Below are 27,903 nucleotides of genomic sequence, written 5' to 3' on the forward strand. Positions count from 1 at the left end.
TTTACTATGTTACGTCTAGTCTATGAAACCAGGCTGGTGGAGAAGGACAATCTCATTTCAAGCAAGCACATTTCTATCCATGTTTACTCTCCTCGCTGACTCTCCTCAGTTAAATTTGACGTTTTTCAAAAGGAGGCAAGAGAGGACTGAGGAGGTGAGCAAATCTAATTGATAAAAGGCCCGTGACTATCGTGTGACAAGGCGTTGAAGTACGTTCAAATTGTCTGCTGTATTTGACAGGAGAGGGCGCTGTTCGCCTAGAAAGACAATAAAATGGAAGACAATACAACTTTTTTATTTTTCTTAGGAATATTAAGGTTTATTAATAATATGATCTCTTAACAACATTATTTATAATGCCACTTGATAACACTTTGCTTTGAAAACTGCATATTGTGAAGCCATATGCACTGAAAACATGCTAATCACAAAGGTATTTGTAAAAATGTCTCTATACATATAAATACTGTGTTATCTGGTCATGTTCTCTCCTTGTCATGTACCATTCTATATGATTATTTCTATATGGTTATTTGCTCCAACAGATGTTAAATCTGGTTAATGAAAACTTGTAAACTTGTTTGACAGAGGATTGCTGAGACTCGTCCAATGCAGTTTAGCACACACATTAAATTTCTACTTTCTAACTCACCAAAAAAGAAAAGGAACAATAAACTGTCTCAATGGAGACATTGAGACATTGTTTTGTCTGAGAGGTTTTGCATTCATTTTGAAATATTTCAATTAAAGAGAGTACATGTTCTGTTTCTTTAAACCATTAACCTTAATATCAGATGATAGTTTCCTATTATTTTATCTTGATTCTCATAGAGAGTGTTGAAATGTATTGCACTGTAGAAGCCTTTAATATTACATTTCAATGTATGGTATCATTACAAAAATCTTAATATATCAGAAAGAAAAAACAAGCTTAAGGAAGTAAATAATTAAACCACAAATCTCACACCATCCTCAAGCCTCAGATACATTAACACAAATCACTAATGTCCTTGTGACTATTCCTATCATCGGTAATATGAAAATAATGACCTGTTTTTGTATTTACATACAAATTGCCTTTGATAAATTGGTTTGTGTTCTTTGTCAGTCTAATTCTACAATCATGCCCAGGTAAATGTCGGTAAATAAAATGGGAAGGCATTGAAAAAAGAGATCTCCTTTTGGAAATTAAAATGTGTGGTATTTTTGCCCCCCAAAAAATATATGAACAACAATACATAATTAATTGATATTCAGATTTAAACCAGTAAAACCATCAAATATGATAAAGACTAAAATAGAAGGGAAAAAAATGTGGCGGAACAATCACAAAAACAGTCGTCACAACAGGACAGAGGAAAAATATATTACTCTCACATCTCTTCAGACTTTAGTCATTACAATGGGATAGCGATGTGTGGGTTTGACCAGTTCTGGACTCTGTTACCGTATGTTTTGTTGTCTTTGTCACCACGGTTACTGTTCCCTTCTTTGTTGTAGTAACATTCTCCTCAGACACCTCGTGGGTGGAGAACCGCATGCTTGGCATCTGGAGCCGGAAGGTACCAGCAGTTTCATCTAAACCCTGGCACTGGAGCGAGGATCTGCTACCCTGGGGAGAACCTTCTGGTGTAATGTGGAGGATTCCTGTCGAGTGGGGTTTCAGGTTGAATTTGGGGGCCTTGAACCAGGTTGACTGCTCTCCTTCTTCCATCTCCTTTTTGCTGCTCTCAGCCACTGCCTGCCCCCTAGACTTCCCTGGTACAAAACCAATGGAGACCATGGGCGTTTGGGATTCTGAACTATCCCGATCTAGCATTTCTGTCCTGGCCGATGAGGACACCACATTGTCTTGAGTTTCCTCCTCTCCTTTTGCTGTCTTCTTAAATCCTGGGAAGGACATTTTGCCTAATTTCACTTTCGTCCCCTTGGTTTCTCCGTCAGTTCCTGAGGACTCATTGACAAGCTTAGCACTCATTTCAAGGTCCTCTTCTCCACTGCCTATTATTGAATATGGCGAGGAGAACTCTATCTTTGGAAGCTTGAGCTTCCCTAACTTAACTTTATCCTCCTTGGATCCATTCTGGAATGTTGGATCTTTCTCACCATTGAGGCTGGAACTAGACCCCTCACCTTTTAGGGTTACATCAAATGAACCTGTTTTGCCTGGAGAGAAGGTAACTTTGGGCATTTTTAGCTTTGCTCCCTTTGACTTGTCATCTCCATCCACATCTCCTTCAATGCTCAAAGCAGCACTGTTTTCATTGGATCCTGACTTTCCAAACAATGGCTTCATTTTGATCTTTGGCATTTTGATTTTTGCCTCTCCAGACTCTACACTGGTGGACATAGTGGAGTGGTCTGTTTGGGGATTCACCAAAACAAATACAGCTTTTTTAACTTTGGGCATTTTAGGGCCTTCACACTCAACCTCTGGGTCCTTCAAATGTACTCTAGCTCCAGGTGAATAAATAGCAGGTAAAGCCACCCCAAACTTGGGTATTTTCATTTTTTGTCTCGTACTTGTATCTGCCCCATGGTCCCCAGTTTGAGATGCTCCAATATCAAAGTCTGTATCTGGTATTTTGGGGGATTTGATTCCAAGATGAGGTAATGTGAATCCATTCTCGGTGCTGGCATCTGTGCCAGTGGACTCGGCAGGGCCTTGTTTACTCTTCAGCCCCACAGGCATTTGAAACTTGATACCACCTTTGTCTTCTTGTTGTCCGCTGTTGATCTGTGCTCCTCCTTGGCCTGCTACTGAAGGACCTGAGATCTCCACATTAGGGAGTTTGGATTTTGGCAATTTGGCACTAATCTCTGGACCATGAGGTTCACCCTCTTGGCTGGCTCCTTTGGATACTGAGAAGCCCACATCTGGGAGGAAGATGTTTGGCAACACAGAACCACCTGACTCCGCATCTGCCTCCGCATCTGCCTCCACATCTGCACCTTTGCCAAGCTTTGTCCGATTAATCATAAATCTACCACTGACCCCTTCATTCTCTTTCTCAGTCTTCTTTGTGGCTGCATCTAATGCTTGATCTCCAGTGTTCTTCATTTTTGGCATTCCAATTTTGAATTTGGTGCCTTTGACTTTTGGCCCCTTAACTTTGGTACCAGAAGTTTTAAGGTCTAAGTCAGGCAACTCTATTATTTTTCTGTCTTTCTTTCCCTCAACTTTGTGGAAGCCTATATCCAGCTCCAGATCTCCTTTTGGGCACTCTATGTCTATTGTTGGCATTTTGATTTTCATCTTATGGTCTCCCTTTGAATGGGAACCAGTTTTGTCTGAACTCTTCTCATGAACCTCAGCTCCATGGTTGGGTTTTCCAACATTCATGTCCAAATCAAGGTCGGGAGTTGTAAACTTTGGTAAGCCAATCGAAGGCATTTGAATCTTTGCTGCTGCCTCAGCGTTGGGCTGTTTGATTTCAGCATCAATGCCAGTAGATTTTCCCTTTGGCAATGTAATATCTATCTTTGGCAGTTTTATTTCTGGCATCTTATATCTTCCACCCTCACCTTCAATTTCCAATTCAGGTGCATTAACATCTACACTTCTTCCTTTTGGAAGTGACATGTCTACCTTTGGCATTTTCACATGTGGCATCTCAAATTTTCCTCCTTCGACTTCCATTTCTGGTGCTGTAATTTCTCCAAACTTTCCTATCGGAAGAGATATATCTACCTTTGGCATTTTGAATTTTCCTCCCTCTGCCTGAATTTCCATCTCTGGTGCTTTAATCTCTCCAGTTTTTCCTTTAGGAAGTGATATATCAACATTTGGCATTTTCATATATGGTATCTTGAATTTTCCACCTCCTTCCATTTCCATTTCTGGTGCACTGATTTCTCCAGACTTTCCCTTCGTAAGTGATAAGTCTACATTTGGCATTCTCATATGTGGCATCTTGAATTTTCCTTCATTTCCCTCAATTTCCAAATTAGGTTCATGAACAACACCAGTTTTTCCTTTTGGAAGTGATATACCAATATTTGGCATTTTAATATGTGGCATTGTGAATTTTCCTCCCTCTCCATGAATTTCCATTTCTGGTCCTTCAATGTCTCCAGTTTTTCCTTTTGGAAGTGATATACCAATATTTGGTGTTGTCATATGTGGCATCTTGAATTTCCCACCCTCTCCTTCAATGTCCATCTCTGGTCCTTCAATTTCTCCACCTTGTCCTTTAGGAAGTGATATATCAATATTTGGCATTTTTATATGTGGCATCTTGAATTTTCGTCCTTCCATTTCCATTTCTGGTGCACTGATGTCTCCAGAGTTTCCCTTCAGAAGTGATAAGTCTACCTTTGGCATTTGAATTTGTGGCATCTTGAATTTTCCTCCCTCTCTACGAATTTCCATTTCTGGTCCTTCAATTTCTCCACCTTTTCCTTTGGGAAGTGATATATCAATGTTTGGCATTTTCACATGTGGCATCTTGAATTTTCCTCCTACATCCATTTCCATTTCTGGTGCTCTAATTTCCCCAGATTTTACTTTTGGAAGTGATATATCAACATTTGGCATTTTCATATGTGGCATCTTAAATCTTCCACCCCCTCCTTCAATTTCCATCCCTGGTCTTTCAATTTCTACACTTTTTCCTTTTGGAAGTGATATATCAACATTTGGCATTTTCATATATGGTATCTTGAATTTTCCACCTCCTTCCATTTCCATTTTTGGTGCACTGATTTCTCCAAACTTTCCCTTCGTGAGTGATAAGTCTACCTTTGGCATGTTCATATGTGGCATCTTGAATTTTCCTCCATTTCCCTCAATTTCCAAATTAGGTTCATGCACAAAACCAACACCAGTTTTTCCTTTTGGAAGTGATATACCAATATTTGGCATTTTAATATGTGGCATTGTGAATTTTCCTCCCTCTCCATGAATTTCCATTTCTGGTCCTTCAATGTCTCCAGTTTTTCCTTTTGGAAGTGATATACCAATATTTGGGGTTGTCATATGTGGCATCTTGAATTTCCCACCCTCTCCTTCAATGTCCATCTCTGGTCCTTCAATTTCTCCACCTTTTCCTTTGGGAAGTGATATATCAATGTTTGGCATTTTCATATGTGGCATCTTGAATTTTCCTCCTCCTTCCATTTCCATTTCTGGTGCACTAATTTCCCCAGATTTTCCTTTTGGAAGTGATATACCAATATTTGGTGTTGTCATATGTGGCATCTTAAATCTTCCACCCCCTCCTTCAATTTCCATCCCTGGTCCTTCAATTTCTACACTTTTTCCTTTTGGAAGTGATATATCAACATTTGGCATTTTCATATGTGGCATCTTACATTTTCGTCCTTCCATTTCCATTTCTGGTGCACTGATGTCTTCAGACTTTCCCTTCAGAAGTGATAAGTCTACCTTTGGCATTTGAATTTGTGGCATCTTGAATTTTCTTCCCTCTCCATGAATTTCCATTTCTGGTCCTTCAATGTCTCCAGTTTTTCCTTTTGGAAGTGTTATATCAATATTCTGCATTTTCATATGTGGCATCTTGAATTTTCTTCCTTGTCCCTCAATTTCCAAATTAGGTTCATTAATATCACCAGTTTTTCCTTTTGGAAGTGATATATCAACATTTGGCATTTTCATATGTGGCTTCTTGAATTTTCCACCTACTCCTTCAATTTCCATCCCTGGTCCTTCAATTTCTACACTTTTTCCTTTTGGAAGTGATATATCAACATTTGGCATTTTCATATGTGGCATCTTGAATTTTCGTCCTTCCATTTCCATTTCTGGTCCTTCAATGTCTCCAGTTTTTCCTTTTGGAAGTGATATATCAACATTTGGCATTTTCATATGTGGCTTCTTGAATTTTCCACCTACTCCTTCAATTTCCATCCCTGGTCCTTCAATGTCTCCAGTTTTTCCTTTTGGAAGTGATATATCAATATTTGGCATTTTCATCTTGAATGTTCCTCCTTCTCCTTCCATTTCAATTTCTGGTGCACTGATGTCTCCAGACTTTTCCTTCGGAATTGATAAGTCTACCTTTGGTATTTTCATATGTGGCATCTTCAATTTTCCTCCCCCTCCAGGAATTTCCATGTCTGGTCCTTCAATCCCTCCACTTCTTCCTTTGGGAAGTGATATAGCAATATTTGGCATTTTCATATGTGCATTCTTGAATTTTCCACCTTCTCCTTCCATTTCTGGTGCACAGATGTCTCCATGGTTTCCCTTCGGAAGTGAGAAGTCTACCTTTGGCATTTTCACATGTGGCATTTTGAAATTTCCGCCCCCTCCTTCAATTTCCATCTTTGGCGCTTCAATCCCTCCACTTTTTCCCTTGGGAAGTGATATATCAAAATTTGGCATTTCCATATGTGGCTTCTTGAATTTTCCACATTCTCCTTCAATTTCCACCGTGGATACATCAATTTCTCCATGTTTTACTTTTGGAAGTGATATGTCTACCTTTGGCATTTTAATGCCAGGCATCTTGAATTTTCCAACCCCTCCCTCAAGTTTCACTTTGGATGCATCAATGTCACCAGTTTTTCCTATAGGACGTGATACATCTATATCAGGCATTTTGATGTTTGCCATTTTAAATTTGCCTCCCTCACCGTCAATGTTTGTTTCATGCTTGACTTTAGGCAGAGTTACATCAAGATCAATATGGGGGGCTGATACATCAATAGTTGGCATTTTAGGGATTTTCAGGTTTCCTTCATAACCACTGATGTCAGCCTCAGATACATCTGGGATTAACATTTCTTGCTCAGATGTCTTGGCAGCTGGCAAGGATATCTCCACTGATGGCATTTTGACCTTTCCTTTAGCGTCTAGTTCAGCACTTTGCCCACTCCTGTCAAAGTCTGTCTCCTTTGAGCCAAACCCTGGCATGGAGAACTTGGGCATTTTGATTGTAACATCAGGTGCATGAAAGCCAGCTTTCCCTTCCATTCCACTATCCAATGAGGCATCTATCTCTCCCTCTGGTAGTTTACCTTTAGGAGATGACTTCTTAAACTTTGGGAATTTTAGTCTATATTTTCTATTTGTTTTGTCTGCTGGATTTTCTACACTGATCCCTGGCGTTGGAATGTCAACTTTCCCCTTTTCTGTCTTGATTTCCACATCAGGGCTGGCTATTGATACATCTTTCTTAGATATTCCAAAAGTTGGCATTTTCATTTTGGGCTTCCTTAGTTTACCTTTTATTTTTCCATCTCCGCCTATTTCCACTGATGCTGGTCTGCCCTCACCATCCACTCGTGGGGGGCTAACATCAATATCGTCCTCTGTGCCATATCCTTCTAGGTTTACATTTCCACTAGACTTTCTACCAAATTTAGGGAGAGAAAATCTTGGCATTTTGAGAGAGACATCTGGCATGTCAAAACTTGACCCAGAGGATGGCCTACCACCCTCTACTTTTAGTAGCTCCATCTCTTCCCTATCATCTCCTTTAGCTTTTGACAGCCCAAAGTCTAAGTCAACCTTTGGTGCAGATATGTCTACCGTTGGCAGTTTAACAGTTGGTAACTTGACTCCACTCCTACCCTCTGCTTCAATTTTGGGCATTTCAAACTTCCCACCTTTGACTTCAAGGCCTTCTTTGACATCACCCTCTGGGTGCTTCATCTTTGGTAGTGATACATCAAACTTGGGCATTTGAAACTTTCCTCCTTTACCAGAATGTCCTTCTATGTCAGTTTCTCCCTCTGCTTTTCCTTTTGGGAGTGGAATATCAATCTTTGGCATTTCAAACTTTCCACATTTGGCTTCAAGGCCTTCTAACTTAACTTCACCCTCAGGCAACTTCATTTTTGGAAGAGAAATGTCAAGTGAGGGCATGTGAAACTTTCTCCCTTTACCACCATGCCCCTCAACCTCAATATCACTTTCTGCCTTCACCTCTGGAAGAGAAATGTCAATATTAGGCATATGTATTTTACTGCCTTTCACTTCTGGACCCTCTAATTTAATGTCACCATCTTTTGACTTCATTTTTGGTAAGGACATGTCGAATGAGGGCATGTGAAACTTTCCTTTTTTCTCAGAATGTCCTTCAATGTCTATTTCCCCGTCTGTTTTTCCTTTTGGAAGTGAAATATCAATCTTTGGCATTTCAATCTTTCCCCCTTTGGCTTTTGGACCTTCTACTTTGACTTCACCTTCAGGCAACTTAATTTTTGGAAGGGAAATGTCAATTGAGGGCATGTGAAACTTCCCCCCTTTGCTACCATGCCCCTCAACCTGAATATCTCTTTCAGTTTTCTCTTTGGGAAGAGATATATCAATGTTAGGCATATGTATTTTACTGCCTTTGCCTTCCAGTCCCTCTAGTTTGATGCCACCCTCTGGGAGCTTCATTTTTGGTAGCGATACATCAAACTTGGGCGTATGAAACTTTCCTCCTTTTCCAGAATGTCCTTCTATGTCAGTTTCTCCCTCTGCTTTTCCTTTTGGAAGTGAAATATCAATTGGTGGAATTTCAAACTTTCCACCTTTGGCTTCTGGACCTTCTACTTTGACTTCACCCTCAGGTAACTTCATTTTTGGAAGAGAAATGTCAAGTGAGGGCATGTGAAACTTTCTCCCTTTACCACCATGCCCCTCAACCTCAATATCACTTTCTGCCTTCACCTCTGGAAGAGAAATGTCAATATTAGTCATATGTATTTTACTGCCTTTCACTTCTGGACCCTCTAATTTAATGTCACGATCTTTTGACTTCATTTTTGGTAAGGACATGTCGAATGAGGGCATGTGAAACTTTCCTTTTTTCTCAGAATGTCCTTCGATGTCTATTTCCCTTTCTGTTTTTCCTTTTGGAAGTGAAATATCAATCTTTGGCATTTCAAACTTTCCACCTTTCACCTCAGGGTCTTCTAGGCTGACTTCCGCTTCTGGTGTCTTCATTTTTGGAAGTGATATATCCAATGCTGGCATTTGGAACTTGCCTCCTATTCCAGAATGTCCCCCAGTGTCAATCTCACCCTTTCCCTTGGGAAGGGAAAAGTCAATTTTTGGCATATGAAACTTTTCTCCTTTGAGGTCTGGTCTTTCGAAACTGACATCTGGTTCTGGTGACTTTATTTTTGGAAGGGAAACGTTGAATGTTGGCATATGAAATCGTCCTCCTTTACCAGAATGTCCTTCAATGTCAATTTCCACCTCCATTTTTCCTTTGGGTGGTAAAATATCAGTCGATGGCATTTCAATCTTTCCCCCTTTGGCTTTAGGGCCTTCTACTTTGACTTCACCTTCAGGCAACTTAATTTTTGGAAGGGAAATGTCAATTGAGGGCATGTGAAACTTCCCCCCTTTGCTACCATGCCCCTCAACCTGAATATCTCTTTCAGTTTTCCCTTTGGGAAGAGATATATCAATGTTAGGCATACGTATTTTACTGCCTTTGCCTTCCAGTCCCTCTAGTTTGATGCCACCCTCTGGGAGCTTCATTTTTGGTAGCGATACATCAAACTTGGGCGTATGAAACTTTCCTCCTTTTCCAGAATGTCCTTCTATGTCAGTTTCTCCCTCTGCTTTTCCTTTTGGAAGTGAAATATCAATTGGTGGAATTTCAAACTTTCCACCTTTGGCTTCGGGACCTTCAACTTTGACTTCACCCTCAGGTAACTTCATTTTTGGAAGAGAAATGTCAAGTGAGGGCATGTGAAACTTTCTCCCTTTACCACCATGCCCCTCAACCTCAATATCACTTTCTGCCTTCACCTCTGGAAGAGAAATGTCAATATTAGGCATATGTATTTTACTGCCTTTCACTTCTGGACCCTCTAATTTAATGTCACCATCTTTTGACTTCATTTTTGGTAAGGACATGTCGAATGAGGGCATGTGAAACTTTCCTTTTTTCTCAGAATGTCCTTCAATGTCTATTTCCAGTTCTGTTTTTCCTTTTGGAAGTGAAATATCAATCTTTGGCATTTCAATCGTTCCCCCTTTGGCTTTTGGACCTTCTACTTTGACTTCACCTTCAGGCAACTTCATTTTTGGAAGGGAAATGTCAATTGAGGGCATGTGAAACTTCCCACCTTTGCCACCATGCCCCTCAACCTGAATATCTCTTTCAGTTTTCCCTTCAGGAAGAGAAATATCAATGTTAGGCATACGTATTTTACTGCCTTTGCCTTCCAGTCCCTCTAGTTTGATGTCCCCCTCTGGAAGCTTAATTTTTGGTAGCGATACATCAAACTTGGTCATTTGGAACTTGCCTCCTTTTCCAGAATGTCCTTCAGTTTCAATCTCACCCTTTCCCTTGGGAAGAGAATAGTCCATTGTGGGCATATGAAGTTTCCCTCCTTTGACACTCGGTCCTTCTAAACTGACATATTCTTCTAGTGACTTCCTTTTTGGAAGGGAAACGTTAAATGTAGGCATATGAAATCGTCCTCCTTTTCCAGAATGTTCTTCAATGTCAATTTCTCCCTCCATGTTTCCTTTGGGAAGTGAAATATCAGTCGATGGCATTTCAATCTTTCCCCCTTTGGCTTCGGGGCCTTCTACTTTGACTTCACCTTCAGGCAACTTCATTTTTGGAAGGGAAATGTCAACCGAGGGCATGTGAAACTTGTCCCCTTTGATTGCATGTTCCTTAGCTTCTCCTTCCATTTTTCCTTTTGGAAGAGAAATGTTCATCGTTGGCATATTAATGATCCCCCCTTTGACTTCAGGGCCTTCTAGGCTGACTTCACCATCTGGTGTCTTCATTTTTGGAAGTGATATATCAAATGCTGGCATTTGGAACTTGCCTCCTTTTCCAGAATGTTCTTCTGTGTCAATTTCTCGCGTTCCTTTTGGAAGGGAAAGGTCAATTGTTGGCACATGAAACTTTCCTCCTTTGAGGTCTGGTCCTTCTAAAAGGATATCTGCTTCTGGTGACTTCATTTTTGGAAGGGAAATGTCAGAATCTCCTTCAACTTTGATGTCACCTTCCGCTTTTACTTTTGGTAGTGAAATGTCAATTTTAGGCATGTGAAACTTCCCTCCTTTGACTTCAGGTCCCTCTGTGTTGACCTTACCCTCTGGTGACTTACATTTTGGGAAAGAAATGCCAAATTTGGGCATCTTAAACTTTCCCCCTTTACTGACATAGCCTTCAACGTTAACTTCTCCCGCTGTTTTGCCTTTTGGAAGGGACATATCAATATTTGTTATCTCAACCTTTCCCCCTTTGATTTCAGGGCCTTTTACTTTCGCTTTACCCTCTGGGAACTTCACTGTCGGAGGAGAAATATCAAGCGAAGGCATGTGAAACTTTCCGCCTTTAGATGCTTCTCCTTCTACACTGATGTCAACTTCTGTTTTTCCTGTTGGAAGTGAACAATCTATAGTGGGCATATGAAATGTGATGCCTTTCACATCAAATCCTTCTATTTTCATGTCACCCTCTGCTGACTTTATTTTTGGAAGTGAGACATCAAATGAGGACATTTGAATCTTCCCTCTTTTTTCTGACTTTCCCTCAATGTCAAAACTTTTTCCTTTGGGAAGTGAAATGTCTACTTGTGGCCCTTCTACATCGACTTCTGTTCCTGACGACCTCATTCTTGGAGGAGGAATGCCAATTGTGGGCGTTTTGAGCATTCCTTCTTTTCCTACATTTGAATCAATATTGACTTCACCCTCTGCTTTTCCTCTGGCAAGGGAAATATCAAGTGTGGGCATTTCTAACTTTCCCCCTTTCAATTCAGGTCCCTCGAAACTAGCATTGCCCAACATTTTAGAAAGAGAAACGTCACACGAGGGAATTTTGAACTTGCCTCCTTTTCCAGAATGTCCCTCAATGCTCATTTTCCCCTCTGTTTTTCCTTCAGGGAGAGATATGTCAGCATAGGGCATTTGAATTTTGCCACCCTTCACTTCAGGTCCTTCTACATTAATTTCTCTGTCTGATGACTTCATTTTTGGTAGAGAATTGTCAAATGTGGGCATCTGAAATGTACCCCCTTTTCCTAAATATCCTTCAATGTCCACCTCACCTCCCGCTTTACCTTTCGGGCGTAAAAGGTCAACTTTTGGCATGTTGAACTCTCCTTTGACTTCAGGCCCCTCTATATTCATGTCCTCCTCTGAAGACTTGAATTTTGGAAGAGAAACATCGAAAGTTGGCAGTTTGAACTTGCCTCCCTTTCCAATGTGTCCTTCCACATCAACATTTGCTTCTCCTGATGTCATCTTTGGCAGTGAAATGTCAACAGCAGGTAGACTTATTTTTCCACCCTTTTCTGGACTTTCAATATCCATATCAGATGATCCAATCTTTGGTAGTGAGATGTCAGTTTTTGGCATGGATATATTTGGCCCTTTAAAAAAGGGTCCCTCTATCTCGTCTGGCACTCTACTCCGGGTGTCCAGCTGCAGATCGATGTTGGGTGCAGAGATGTCAATAGCTGGCATTTTAATGCCAGACAGGCCTGTTGACCCTTCAGCTAAACCTTTTGCTTTTATCTCACCATCAATTACATCAGAGGGTCGGGCTGAGGGGAGTCCTAGTGAAAGCTCTACCTCTCGGTGCATAAACTTTGACCCCTCCTTGACTTTCACTTCTGGTTTCTGTAGGTTGACTTCCTTGTTTCCAGATGGCGAACTGAATTCCACTGAGGGTGGTGTGAATTTTACATCTGGAGGTTTCAGCTCCAGAGACCCTTCAGACAAGGCAGTGTCCGATGTTGTCTTTTTTGTTTTAGGGAAATGAATTCCGAACCTGTGGCCCTTTCCTTTGACTTTGACCTTAGCTCCAGGCACGTCTGGCAGGGAGACGTCAGCCTGTCCCTCTGGTTGCGTCATGTCAACTTCCCCTGTAGCCACCTCAGCACCCTTTGCGTTCATCCTGGGACACCTTATCATCCTCTTCTTCCTGCCAGTGGCGACCACTCCTCCATGCTGCTCAGTTCCCTCTGCCTTCCCATCCTTCCTCAGCTTGAACTTGGGGAAGGCAAACTCCACGTCGACGGGGTTGAGCTCCACTTTGGAAGGCGATCCCTCCATCTCCAACTCTGCTCCAGTGCTCCCTTTCTTGTTTTCCTTCAGCCTTTTCAATCCAAAACGTCCTCCCCTCTTTTTCTTCGCTTTGAAAGGTTTGATGCTCTTGACACTCTGCAACAGACATGCAAGTATGAGTTAGGTGGACATGAACCTGATGAATCTGGAATGACCAGTTCTATATCTCAATGCCAAATTGGCAATTACAAATACGATCATAGCCGTACCATTTTCTGCATCTTGGTTTTGGGTCCTTTCAGTTCCAAGCTGGTGGTGCCAGGGTGCAAGGTGACATCAGCGCCGGCGATGGTCCTCTTCAGGAAAAAGGAGACTTTATAAGGCTCTGCACACTGCAAGATCTTCAGGGCATCCTCATACTTCACGTTGTCAAAGTAGACTCTTGCACTGAGCAACTGATCTCCTGCAAGGAAACCAATCATCAGCCAGACAAAGGTTCATGTGCACACAGCACAAATGAGATAAAGAGAACAGGGGGAAACATGGAAGTCTTACAGTTGTGGTTTGCTTTTGACAATCTAAGGAAGGATGTGAAAGGGCATGGCATTTTGATGTTTACATTCTATACGCACAAGATGATGTACCGTTTGCACGTCAGAACAGGTGATTGATCAATGACATTACTTGCAATAAATGACACACTACACTTAATGGAAGTTACACAAGGAAGGGATACAGATGGGGAGAAACAAGATGATTTCCACATTGCATTTTTTTCAGTTATTTCTAAGTATGGAATGAATTTATGTTTGAATAGTTTACTGTTTAACATTCTCATTTCTATTTCTATCTGTTAAACTAGTCCATAACTAATTTACCTCAGCTGTGTCTCATGGCTTTATATTCATGCGACTCTAATCTCCCCGTCCAGTTACCTTGCTGGAGGCTAAGATGCTTTGCTGCAGTGGAGTCTTTAAGGACGTCCTTAATGAAGAGGCCTCGCTCCCCTCCACCTGTGACACTGTAGCCACTGGCTCCAGCCTCAGCCTCTGTCTCTACCACAACCTCCACCTCCTCAGATGCAGTCTCCTCCTGTACAGACACACCAGAGGAGAGCGTTTCCTCACAAAGTCCATTGTCATGTTGTGTTGCTACCATGCTGTTTTCATGTGTTGCTGCCATGCTTTGTTGTCTTGGGTCTCTCTTTATGTAGTGTTGTGGTATCTCTCTTGTCGTGATGTGTGTTTTGTCCTATATTTTTATTTTATTTTTTATTTTTAATGCCAGTCCCCGTCCCCACAGGAGGCCCTTTGCCTCCCGGTTGGGCGTCATTGTAAATAAAAATGAGATTTTAACTGACTTGCCTCGTTAAATAAAGGTTCAATTCAAATAAATAATAATAAATACAATGAAGGTCTCGTCTTCAGATGTGAACAGTAGAATGGCATGCGATTCTGAGTGTTTTCTAGGCCTGTGTAAATGTTACTGTTTCATGAGTATTAGTGGTTTCTTGGCTCTTTACCACTGCTTGGACCTCTGTTGAGGAATCCATCTCTGCTTGGGCCAAACGAGACGACTCTTTCAGGTGACTTCTCTTCAGACTCAGCACCTGCTTCAGCTCTGCATGCAGTTTCTCTTTCTGAACCTAAAAGGAAGGATGCATTGTGTCTGTGTTGATGGCTCAGTTGATTGGACCATGATAGTAACAATAATATATACTTTATGGGTTCAAATCCTGCATGGGCCACATACAATATAGGTTATTGTGTGTTAACTGTAAGATACAAGTATTTGGCAGGTAAATGACTTTGTAAGCATAGGGGATTGAAACCCAATGAGCTTGGTGTGTGTGTAAATGTGTGTGCTTGCGCTAACTGAATTAACCAAGGAACGCTTTGGGATATGGAGAGAAAATACCTATTAGGGATTGACAGAATACCTTCATTATAGCCACACTCTTGAGATTAGAGACATTATTTCTCTCATCACATGGGCTTTGACATACTCCATAAGCTCTGTGTTAGCTGCAGCCCTGACCCCAACCTCACTGACTGAAGTACAGTGACACAATCAAAACCTGCTGAGGTCATTCCATTCCTCCGGCCGCTTCTGTCAACATAAACAACCATTCATTTAGCCAAGCTCAGCAGAGATACCACATCTTCATACAGCAGGTGGCAGGGCACAGTGGCAACAACAATTGACCTGTTGTGTTAGCACACCTCAAAAATATGCTGGGGGACTAGAGGATATGTCTGAAATGGTTCAAATTTTTTTTTTATAGGATATACGAGTGACGTGAAAATATTATACACCAGTAAGTGCATGTCCATAAACACACAATATATAGTTTTGCTTTCCTTATTTATATTTAGACCCCCTCCCATGTACCTAATTCCGAGTATCAGCTCCTCCTCTCAGACACTATAGGATCCCTACATGTAAGCTGAACAGGTCTAAGCCCTCCTTCATTCCCATGTCTATCTTAAAATGAGCTGGGTTAGTACGCCACGGACAGAATGTGAGGGTAATGTGCAATATGTATTATGTATGTGAAGTGTACAGCGTGCACGACAGGGGTAACAGGCAATGTATGCATTATGCTGAGTGTGTAATGCACAGTGTCTATTTTGTGTGTGTGTCTAAGACCATTTTCTTGGCTCTTTTTCTTTCCTATCCCATCCTTCCAGGGCTTGAGTGTGTTAGGATATCCAAACAGTCTCCACTTACCACTCTCTCCGGGCTCTCCTGGTCCTCTGGGGAGGCACTGTGGTTAGGGTTGGCGTGGGGGGAGGTGGGAGGCCTGTCCAAAGGGGGAGACCGCCTTTTGTCTTTTACCTGGCTCAGTAGAGGAGATACCAAGTTCAACAGGTCAGTAAACAGCACTGCAGTACACCACCTCAGGTATGGTAAATAGCGTGTCTGGAACAAGTGAAAGCCAGATAGTGGCTACTCACGGCTGGTTCTCTGGCCTGGGTAGATACATGACTTTCTTCCAATTCTCTGTCAGAGTCTGCAAACAGGAGGAGATTATGTCAGTGTTGGCGTGTGACGCACTGACAAGAGGGCAGAGGTCAACAAGACTATATCACTTGACCCCACTGACACATTGGCATGATATAAGGTCATGGATACAGCAAATGGACACACACATGCATATGCTGTAAGATTATACCTTCTCTATGTTATATATTTTTTTCGCTTGACGCAGGTATTGCGGCATGCCCATGGATTTCCAACCATTTGGTTTAGTGACCGGCCTCTCAGACTGCGGTGCATTGCTATGGCACTCTTGGAATTATTTCCATGGTTTTGCATATCCCTGCACCACCCACCCTAGCCCCTCAATAGCCCTCTACTTATAGGCAGGAGGCACTTGACTTTTTTGCTGGTCCCCAGAAATGTCATGCGTGTCCTACCCTTTTGGTTTCATGTGATGGCTTTTTGATCAGTCTTGGCATGTGTGTTTATGCGTGTGTGTGTATTTGTCAAGTGGGGGGATCCAGTACTCAGTATCAGCGTATTTCTCATGCCTCTATCGGAGGTGTCAGAGTGTCGGGTATCTCAGCCGGTCACGAGAACAAATTACAGACATTCAGAGTGCTCCTGCCCAGGATGGATAAACGTTGTGAAAGCAGGGACACCCGCCTTGGATAGTATGCTTCATGAGTACTGGACATTGCAATAATAAGGCTGTTACGCATCTGATCTATTGTGATCTGTACAATGTTAATACCGGTATCAAGAAATAAACAAATTAAACAAACTTTTTTGAGCTGATTTAAAAACATGAAATACTTAAGAGCTTGTATCCATAATATCCAGGCAAAGCAGAGTTCAAATTTTACCATGACATTTGGGGAGATCTCTATTTTTTTCATGCGACCTCCTACTCTTTGCGTGCATGAGCTTGACATTTTTTGATGGGCCGAATCGTAAAGACGTCACTTAGCGGAAAAAATTGTATTACCTTTTAACGTGGCATGAACACGTGAACACAACCAGTCAGCATGTTTTCATCTGATTGTCAAACAAATCACTTCAAAAGTAGGCTACCTGCGCATGTTTGTCCACTCTAAAATTATTCCAGCATCCAAACAGTGCACTGTTCACATGATACTTTTTTAAACCATGACACAGGGGTGGGGGGTGCTTTTTTCATTTGGAATAAGCTTTTACTTGAATATTTAACACTGTAGCAGTAGGCTAGAAATGTCATTTTAAACAAATAGGCGAATGGTTAAATTGGAATTATTTAGAGACCCCCTGCCCATTCTGCCACCCCCCACCCCCCCCCCCTTCCCCCACCATAATATGTGTATGAGTGAAAGAAGCAGCTGACCAAGAGTGCTCCCTGCTCTGCACAGTGAGTGCTCCACATAGGTCAGACCACTTTCTTTATATAGAGCCAGCTCTCTCTGACCCACATCTGCATGCTTACTACTGACTGATCTATACGGCTTGGATCCCTTCCATTCAGCTTAGAGGGAGCTGCAGACTACAGTCCAACACAGCAAAACAACCTATCCTCCAATCTGGCAACCCATCTGTTTCGTTTCGCATTATGAGATTGACTTTCTGTGGTAAATGAAAAGGTTACGAATTAACGTTGGAGAAGGACATGGTACTGTCTGCGTGCGTCTGTTCTCATGATATGTTCAGCTGGTCAGATTTGGTGTCCTCAATGTTCTCAATGTCTTTTTAAATGCATTGGTCCTATACATTGAGACATTGCACCTAATTCATCAAAAAAGGTTCACGGGATTAGGTTTCCCTCTATTAGATTTGATAATGAAGTAACAGACCTTGACTTGGTGGCCAGCTATTTGCTACTAGGATATGGGAAAGGACAGGACAGTTCACTAACATTCTCCCGGCATCAAACAACCTGATCCCAGTCTCCGCAGGGTATCAGCCAGGACCCTAGTTAGAAACGGAATAAGAATGGGATCTTGTGACGTGTGGCTTTGTTTTTGGCGGATTGTGCAACAGCGACAACAATGCCAGAGTAACGATAGTCATATGAGCTATCTAATCTCCAATGAAGCAATATCTTATTAAATTATAATTGGAATATGTTTCTATTTGGCTATACTGTGGAGTGGTTATGAAGTCAGGTTCCTGCACAACGGAACACATAGACCTACCCTTTTCTATCATAGTGTTTGATACTGGAATTGTCTTTCTGAACAAGAATATTGTTCAAGGCAAAGAACGACAAGCAAAGAGAACAAACAACCAGATCTAGAGAGGTCTCAGGGACATGCTTTCAGCAGTGGAGACCAGGCTGTTTCACTCACAGCGTGCCAACAAATACACAGTGTGGGTATAGTATGTAGTAGGAAATGGGCCTAATATATTCACCTTATGAATATTTAAATGTCCGCACATACAGTAAACATAGCTTTGATACGAAGCGCCGTGTGTCTTGTTTGCTCTGTATATATTTTGCAGCAGTTGAATCCTAGGGGCTTCCAGGTCAGTCACTTTAGACACTGATTTGGCTAGTCATCTAGACACCATGTCCAAATACTAATGGAATTCTGCAGAGGATCAATTGTGTTTGTTTTTCTCCGTCATTTGGAAAGTTACAGTAATTGGGTTAGCAACTAGGCAACTAAAAGAGCGTCATCTGAAGTTGCAAAAAAATCTATTTCCCTTGGACTGAGAACGTTGGAGAGTCATCTACTGTAACCATCACATTGACAGTCTACCAGAAGTTACCCCATATGTACAGCCATAGTATGTAGTATTAAGACACACACTTAGCAGCTACAGACCTGCTGTGTGGAGAAAGCTAACCTGATTGGTGCTAATTCAATGAGGGTCATGAGACCCAGGACGAAGAGAAAGGACCCTTTGTTAATCAATACTATTCCGGTAATAAGTTGACGTGCAAATATATCTACCAAATAGCATCAAGATTTACAGAGAAAAAGTGGTACGTTTGTGTACAACTCAGGGATAAAGTTAGTCGAAAGCTATTGGATTTGAAAAACAGTTTATTCAAACAGTTCAATGCCGAGACACATTATGAATCATGAAGAGACCTCCTAAAACTGCTACATATAGATTTTAGTGTTACCAAATTCCCCCATCTGTTTTCGTCAGTTATTGATCCCTACTTTCCCATGAAGATGAACTACTTCTACTAGAGGGGACCTATGCCAGCTTGAGTTGTGGTGAAAAAAATCCTAAATGTATTTCCCCAACTGTGTCCAAAACAGACTCCACAATCTTCGCTGCTGGTTGTTGTCAATTCCCTATTTAACAGGACAATGAAGGGAAAGCCCTACTCGGCATAGCTGGCATTCCCAGAAATGTCACAGACTTTAAACCATACAGATTATTTTTGGTTAAAAAAAAACCCACTCCAGGACACTTTTGAATGTCTAAAACTAAACGGAAAGTAGAAATTGTAATGGAGAAATTATAATGGAACTATACGTTTTCAAATAACTGCGCTTTTTTTCTGGCCCGCAAATGGCTTTTGACGAACAAATCGGTCCAGAGAAAAATCTGCCCTGCACTCCGCTGAATTTTGAGATGTGACCCTAGAGACAAAACTATTGCTCACTCCTGCTTTAAACTGATCATTTGGACCCAACTGTGCTACTGTTATACCATAAGGTACACAGATATACCTCAGATGCAATATCCTATTTAAAAACCGTACATTATGAAACAAGAGACATCTATAACTAATTGTGGTATATTCTATTCTTCACTAACAGTTGCCTTGGACTGTTAATAGGTCAGCATGTGGACAGAATCAGGTTTCAGTGTCTGTGTGACTTGTGAATAACTCAAATCAAATTTTATTGGTCACATACACATGGTTGCAGATGTTAATGCGAGTATACCGAAATGCTTGTGCTTCTAGTTCTGACAGTGCAGTAATATCTAACAAGTAATCTAACAATTTCCCAACAACTACCTAATACACACAAATCTAAAGGGGTGAATGAGAATATGTACATACAAGTATGTGGATGAGCGATGGCCAAGCGGCATAGGCAAGGTGCAATAGATGGTATAAAATACAGTATATACATGTGATATGAGTAATGTAAGATATGTAAACATAGTTAAAGTGGCATTATTTAAAGTGGCATTGTTTAAAGTGACTAGTGATCCATTTATTAAAGTGTCCAGTGATTGGGTCTCAATGTAGGCAGCAGCCTCTCTGAGTTAGTGATGGCTGTTTAGCAGTCTGATGGCCTTGAGATAGCTGTTTTTCAATCTCTTGGTCCCAGCTTTGACACACCTGTACTGACCTCGCCTTCTGGATGATAGCGGTGTGAACAGGCCGTGGCTCAGGTGGCTGTTGTCCTTGATGATCTTTTTGGCCTTCTTGTGACATTGGGTGCTGTAGGTGTCGTAGAGGGCAGGTAGTTTGCCCCAGTGATGCGTTGTGCAGACCACACCACCCTCTGGAGAGCCTTGCGGTTGAGGGCGGTGCAGTTGCCGTACCAGGCGGTGATACAGCCCGACAGGATGCTCTCGATTGTGCATCTGTAAAAGTTTGTGACAAGCCAAATTTCTTCAGCCTCCTAAAGTTGAAGAGGCACTGTTGCGCCTTCTTCACCACACTGTCTGTGAACACCAACAACAACGAGACAGCCAACAGGGAGGAGGTGAGGGCACTCGGAGTGTGGTGTAAGGAAAACAACCTTTCAGTCAACGTAAACAAAACAAAGGAGATGATCGTAGACTTCAGGAAACAGCAGAGGGAGCACTCCCCTATCCATATCGAAGAGACAGCAGTGGAGAAGGTGGAAAGTTTTAAGTTCCTGGGCGTACACATCACAGACAAACTGAAATGGTCCACCCAGGAACTTAACATTTTCCACTTTCTCCACACACCCTTGTGAGGCCCCAGTGTTGAGGGTCAGCGAAATGGAGATGTTGTTTCCTACCTTCATCACCTGGGGGTGTCCCATCAGAAAGTCCACAACCCAATTGCACAGGGCAGGGTTGAGACCCAGAGACTCCAGCTTTTTTTAACCTTTATTTAACTAGGCAAGTCAGTTAAGAACAAATTCTTAATTTCAATGACAGCCTAGGAACAGTGGGTTAACTGCCTTGTTTAGGGGCAGAACAACAGATTTTTACCTTGTCAGTTCGGGGATTCGATCTTGCAACCTTTCGGTTACTAGTCCAACACTCTAAACACTAGGCTACCTGCCATCCCGAGGAGCTTGGAGGGTACTATGGTGTTGAATGTTGAGCTGTAGTCAATGAACCGCATTCTTACATAGGTATTATTTTTGTCAAGATGGGATAGGGCAATGTGCAGTGTGATTGTGATTGCGTCATCTGTGGACCTGTTGATGCGGTATGCAAACTGAAATGGGTCTAGGGTGGCCGGTAAGGTGGCAGTGATATGATCCTTGACGAGCCTCTCAAAGCACTCAATGATGACAGAAGTGAGGACTACGGGGTGGTCATTTAGTTCAGTTATCTTTGTTTTCTTGGGTACAGGAACAATGGTAGCCATCTTGAAGCATGTGGGGACAAAAGCCTGGGATAGGGAGCGATTGAATATGTCCGTAAACACACCAGCCAGTTGGTCTGCGCATGCTCTGAGGACGCGGCTAGGGATCCTGTCTGGGCCAACAGTCTTGTGAGAGTTAACACGTTTAAATGTTTTACTCATGTCAGCCACGGAGAAGGAGAGGGGGAGGGTGCAGTCTTTGTTTGTGAGCCGCGATGGTGGCACTGTATTATCCTCAAAGCTGGCGAAGAAGGAGTTTAGTTTGTCTAGAAGCGTGACGTCGGTGTCTGTGACGTGGCTGTTTTGGTTTTTGTAGTCCGTATCTGAGCCGTTGAATTGTGACTCCACCATGTCCCTGTACCAGCATTTTGCTTGTTTGATTGCCTTGTGGAGGGAATAACTACACTGTTTATATTCAGCCATAATTCCAGACCTCTGTCCATGGTTAAATGCGGTGGATCGCACTTTCAGTTTTGCGCGAATGCCGCCATCCAGCCACAGTTTCTGGTTAGGGTAGGTTTTAATCGTCACATTGGGTACAACATCTCCAATGCACTTCTTTATAAACGCACTCACCGAGTCAGCGTATTGGTCAATGTTGTTCACTGAGGCTGACCAGAACATATTCCAGTCCGCGTGATCAAAACAATCTTGAAGGGTGGCTTCCGATTGGTCAGACCAGCGTTGAATGGTTCTCGTCACTGGAACATCCTGTTTGAGTTTCTGCTTATAATACGGTATGAGCAAGATGGCGTCGTGGTCGGATTTGCCGAAGGGAGGGCGGGAGAGGGCTTTGTATGCATCACGGAAGTTAGAGTAGCAGTGTTTGAGAGTATTAGCCCTGCGTGTCGTGCAATCAATGTGCTAATAGAATTTATGTAGCCTTGTTCTGAAATTTGCTTTGTTAAAATCCCCAGCTACAATAAATGTAGCCTCCGGATATATAGTTTACAGTTTACATAGAGTCCAGTGAAGTTCCTTGAGGGCTGTCTTGGTGTTCGCTTGAGGGGGAATGTACACAGCTGTGACTATAACTGATGAGAATTCTCTTGGTAGGTCGGGTGAGCAGAAGGACCTGAGTTCCTGTATGTTGTTATGATTACACCATGAGTTGTTAATCATAAATCATACACCCCCGCCCTTCCTCTTCCCAGAGAGGTGTTTATCTCTGTCGGTGCGATGCATGGAGAAGCCGGGTGGCTGAATCGATTCCGACAACATATCCAGAGAGAGCCATGACCAGGAGGCTGATCCGTCTGCCCCTTCTGCGGTGCCGTTATTTTGGGTTGGCTACTGGGATTAGATCCATTGTCCTGGGTGGTGGTCCGAACAGAGGATCCGCTTCGGGAAAGTCGTATTCCTGGTCGTAATGTTGGGAAATTGACGTTGCTCTTATATCCAATAGCTCTTCCCGGCTGTATGTAATAAGACTTAAGATTTCCTGGGGTAACAATGTAAGAAATAATACATAAAAAAACAAAATACTGCATAGTTTCCTAAGAACTCGAAGCTGGTCTAAGCATGGAGTTAATCAGCCCCATGACTCAGGTGAGAGACATAGCATGGTAGTACCCAACCTGGATTCCTAAAGCATCATGTGCTCCCTGAACATGAATCAGACACTAGAGTCTTTGCAGAGTCTGTAGTCTAATCAGAATTGTAAAGTGGAATCATGTAATGCACAACCTGAATACACAAAACTAAGATTGAACTGAATATGGGATTGAACTGAATATGGGATTATATGGGATTGTTTTAGCCAGTCACACTTATAAAGGCTCCTCATCCAGAATATGTCTTTGAAGAGGACTATGGGAACGGAATATTAGAGATAGAGAGGGTCTTCTTGTCCTTTGAAAGCTCAGATGGAAAAATCAGCCACATCCTGAGGCGGACAGGAAATGCCTCTTTATAAACCGGAAACTGAGATATTTTGTGAGATAAATACTCAACAAGGAGGGCAAGACACAAACAACCCTCCTTCTCCTTCTCACAGGAAACTGTGTTTCCTTCTGAGCCTCCCCAGCTTCCTTCAAATCGCCCAAACCGCCTCTTGACCCTGTTACTTCCTTGTCTACTACCGACCCGCACCACTGCTCAAGAAACCTGTCGCTAGGAAACTGTAATAATTTGTTTTCTTATTCACATTAATTCATACTAACTCTGTCACACTACCTTACAGCTCAAAGAGAATAGGATTCCTATGATATTATACCCTGGTATCCTACACTTTCCCAGTAAATAAAAACTCCCATAAACGCTCATATTTACATAAAAATCAGTCTTGTGATATACAGTGGGGCAAAAAAGTATTTAGTCAGCCACCAATTGTGCAAGTTCTCCCACTTAAAACCTCTTACTTCTACCCCCTCCTTTTTCGAACATTCTGTTAAAAATCGCGCAACTTTTCAGCGTCCTGCTACTCATGCCAGGAATATAGTATATGCATATGATTAGTATGTGTGGATAGAAAACACTCTGAAGTTTATAAAACTGGTTAAATCACGGCTGTGACTATAACAGATCGTGTGTTTCATTGAAAAACGCAAGAAAAACTGCTCTCTGAAAGCTAAAAATAATTTCCATAAGTCACTTCCACGAGTTGTTAAAAGAGAACAGAATTTAATATCGACCTGCCTGCAATTCATACAAATTCCACACGATGTCGCCATTGTCGTCATTTTCAATTGAATTAATTGTTGGAAAATCCATCTATCTGGCATCCATTTTCCCAGTCTTCACCCGGATGTTGTTGAAGAAGACATTAGCAGCCATTGATTTGCAAGCGAAGACCTATTGAAAATACATCGCCCTGTAATCATTTTGATAGATTATAAACGTTTACTAATACCTAAAGTTGGATTACAAAAGGATTTCGAAGTGTTTTGTGAAAGTTTATCGTCGACTTTTTTAATTTTAAAAAATTACGCAGCGTTTAAAAACGATGTTTTTTTCTGAATGACACAGCTTCCATACAAAGCTATTTTGGGTATATATGGACCGATTTAAACGAAAAAAAGACCCAATAGTGATGTTTATGGGGCATATAGGAGTGCCAAGAAAGAAGCTCGTCAAAGGTAATGAATGTTTTATATTTTATTTCTGCGTTTTGGGTAGCGCCGGCTACCGCAAAATCTGTTGTTTACGTGTCGTGCTGGCATTTTGGGGGGTGCATGCTATCAGATAATAGCTTCTCATGCTTTCGCCGAAAAGCATTTTAAAAATCTGACTTGCTGGCTAGGTTCACAACGAGTGTAGCTTTAATTCAATACCCTGCTTGTGAATTTTGATCAAAGATTGAGTTGTAACGAGTACATTTAGCATTTAGCGTAGCGCATTTGCATTTCCAGGAGCATACTTGAGACGTCTGCGTCTCAAGTATGGTCAAGAAGTTAAAAAGATGAGAGAAGCCTGTAATTTTCATCATAGGTACACTTCAACTGTGACAGACAAAATGAGAAAAAAAAATCCAGAAAATCACATTGTAGGATTTTTAATGAATTTATTTGCAAATTATGGTGGAAAATAAGTATTTGGTCACCTACAAACAAGCAAGATTTCTGTCTCTCACAGACCTGTAACTTCTTCTTTAAGAGGCTCCTCTGTCCTCCACTCGTTTCCTGTATTAATGGCACCTGTTTGAACTTGTTATCAGTATAAAAGACACCTGTCCACAACCTCAAACAGTCACACTCCAAACTCCACTATGGCCAAGACCAAAGAGCGGTCAAAGGACACCAGAAACAAAATTGTAGACCTGCACCAGGCTGGGAAGACTGAATCTGCAATAGGTAAGCAGCTTGGTTTGAAGAAATTAACTGTGGGAGCAATTATTAGGAAATGGAAGCAAAAATCCCAGAACCACACGTGGGGACCTAGTGAATAACCTGCAGAGAGCTGGGACCAAAGTAACAAAGCCTACCATCAGTAACACACTACGCCGCCAGGGACTCAAATCCTGCAGTGCCAGACGTGTCCCCCTGCTTAAGCCAGTACATGTCCCGGCCCGTCTGAAATTTGCAAAAGAGCATTTGGATGATCCAGAAGAAGATTGGGAGAATGTCATATGGTCAGATGAAACCAAAATATAACTTTTTGGTAAAAACTCAACTCGTCGTGTTTGGAGGACAAAGAATGCTGAGTTGCATCCAAAGAACACCATACCTACTGTGAAGCATGGGGGTGGAAACATCATGCTTTGGGGCTATTTTTCTGCAAAGGGACCAGGACGACTGATCCGTGTAAAGGAAAGAATGAATGGGGCCATGTATCGTGAGATTTTGAGTGAAAACCTCCTTCCATCAGCAAGGGCATTGAAGATGAAACGTGGCTGGGTCTTTCAGCATGACAATGATCCCAAACACACCGCCCGGGCAACGAAGGAGTGGCTTGGTGCGATGCATGGAGAAGGTCCTGGAGTGGCCTAGCCAGTCTCCAGATCTCAACCCCATAGAAAATCTTTGGAGGGAGTTGAAAGTCTGTGTTGCCCAGCAACAGCCCCAAAACATCACTGCTCTAGAGGAGATCTGCATGGAGGAATGGGACAAAATACCAGCAACAGTGTGTGAAAACCTTGTGAAGACTTACAGAAAACATTTGACCTCTGTCATTGCCAACAAAGGGTATATAACAAAGTATTGAGATAAACTTTTGCTATTGACCAAATACTTATTTTCCACCATAATTTGCAAATAAATTCATTAAAAATCCTACAATGTGATTTTCTGGATTTCTTTTCTCAATTTGTCTGCCATAGTTGAAGTGTACCTATGATAAAAATTACAGGCCTCTCTCGTCTTTTTAAGTGGGAGAACTTGCACAATTGGTGGCTTACTAAATACTTTTTTGCCCCACTGTATCTATAACTCTCTGACTTGTCTGTAGGCGGTCAGAAACAGTCTGCCTATTTCAGACTGGATTTGGGGAGGGTCAGCTGCATGCATTACACTCTGCTACGCAGTGGCATAAACATCTATCTATAGTTTATCAACAACATTCATAACAGGTCCCTGCAGTGACGATAACTCCAGAGCAGACTGTACCCCCCCCTCCCACCCCTGTGGATGGTGCTGGTGTCCCATTAACACGTTTGACCCCTCAGTCCTCAGAGGAATGGCAGGGGGATCACACACACAGACATTCAACACATGCCATCAAAGGGAGGAGAGGGCTATGGGAACACACACAGTTCAAAATCAGATAGGAGTTGTTACCGAACATCCTAACAAGCAGCCATGTAAGTTGTTACATTCATTGGCTGAGATAGATTCAAAAAATGAACGTAACCTTAACGCTTTTAAGGTTTTTAAACCTTAAGATGCTTTTTAAATAGCTACACAAAAAGACTCCCAACGCACACATTAACATCTCTAAAATGACCAACACATTCACATTTTTCCTAGGCAAACGGTCGCTAGTGGCCTGAGAACCAGAGGGAGGAAAAATAACTTGAAAATAACTTTTAGATTATACTTTTACGTAATACTTATATGCCTGTTACTGTCATTCAAACCTAGCCTTAACTCTGGGTGGGTCTTGCCCTCCATACCGGGTTTACCATTCTACCCAACTTGCCATGGCATACCAAGCTATTGGGCTGGGGTGCAACACTCAGATCCTGTGACCGGCAGGTTGCAGAAGTTGCCCGTGTGTAAAATTAAGATGGAGTGTTTGAAACAATTGCGTGCTGCTACTACCTCGTCAATAATCTTTGCAAGCAGGAACAGCAGCAGACAGCAGCAATCCACAACGACCATGTTGAGCATATTGGATGGTAACATAGCCTATGCTATCAACAATACAAGTGGCGTTTGTCCTTCTATACGGCCTGTGTACTTATCCAACAAATAATAGCTATGTTATCAATACCTAGCAATGTGCAGTGTCTCCAGACTTCAGTCTATGCTGTAAAACACAGTTAGACAAATGTTTTTAATAAAATAATGGTGGTGAAAGAACATTCTCAAACAACGATGCAGATAACTAGATGAACAGATATGACATGAACAAGACTAAAGTATATTATCACCAGTGGACTTGATTCCATTCTGCACTATGTACAAACAGTTGAACAGCCATAACACCGAGGTTAAAAAAGTCCTGCCACTCTCCTAACCTGAGATACATGCACCACCGCACCTACCCACCACAACAATCCCACTCTTCCACATGTACTGTCCACAAACTCTCAGATCTAAGAAGTCACAATGAGTCCGATCTAAGACATTTCCACTGTAGTGAGATGGAGACTAATCCTACCTGGTTGATACCGCTGTCACAGTGTGCTACCTCCCTGGGTGAGAGATTCACCTGGTAGAAGTTCTGTCAAACTCTCACTCACTCACTCTCTCCTGATCACCCTGTTACCAGCCAGGCTGTCCCTTCACTGAAACCTCAGTTGGGAAATCTGGACAAGCCCCATGGCATCTCTAGGTGGGACGTAACGAGAGTAATGATTGGACGA

The 27,903-nt window shown here is 42.0% G+C and overlaps 1 protein-coding gene across 5 annotated transcripts; it reads right to left on the bottom strand.

Moving 5' to 3' along the window:
- Positions 1–296: 296 nt before the first annotated feature.
- Positions 297–27,848, bottom strand: LOC139385847 (neuroblast differentiation-associated protein AHNAK-like). 5 transcript variants are annotated; one of them, XM_071131108.1, is made up of 10 exons: positions 27,699–27,848; positions 15,901–15,956; positions 15,674–15,781; positions 14,466–14,588; positions 13,879–14,035; positions 13,213–13,406; positions 6,151–13,099; positions 5,872–6,042; positions 4,440–5,763; positions 297–4,331 (listed from the first exon to the last, which is right to left on the bottom strand). In XM_071131108.1, the coding sequence occupies exons 4-10, from the start codon at positions 14,493–14,495 to the stop codon at positions 1,391–1,393; spliced, it is 11,766 nt and encodes a 3,921-aa protein (XP_070987209.1). In that variant the 5' UTR covers positions 14,496–14,588; positions 15,674–15,781; positions 15,901–15,956; positions 27,699–27,848; the 3' UTR covers positions 297–1,390. The 5 variants fall into 5 exon arrangements, with proteins under 5 accessions (XP_070987209.1, XP_070987207.1, XP_070987208.1 ...); XM_071131106.1 differs by having other exon boundaries at positions 4,440–6,042; XM_071131107.1 differs by having other exon boundaries at positions 5,872–13,099.
- Positions 27,849–27,903: the final 55 nt, after the last annotated feature.

Source organism: Oncorhynchus clarkii, chromosome 27 (assembly GCF_045791955.1).
Source record: "Oncorhynchus clarkii lewisi isolate Uvic-CL-2024 chromosome 27, UVic_Ocla_1.0, whole genome shotgun sequence".
In the NCBI taxonomy this organism is placed as follows: Eukaryota; Metazoa; Chordata; class Actinopteri; order Salmoniformes; family Salmonidae; genus Oncorhynchus; species Oncorhynchus clarkii.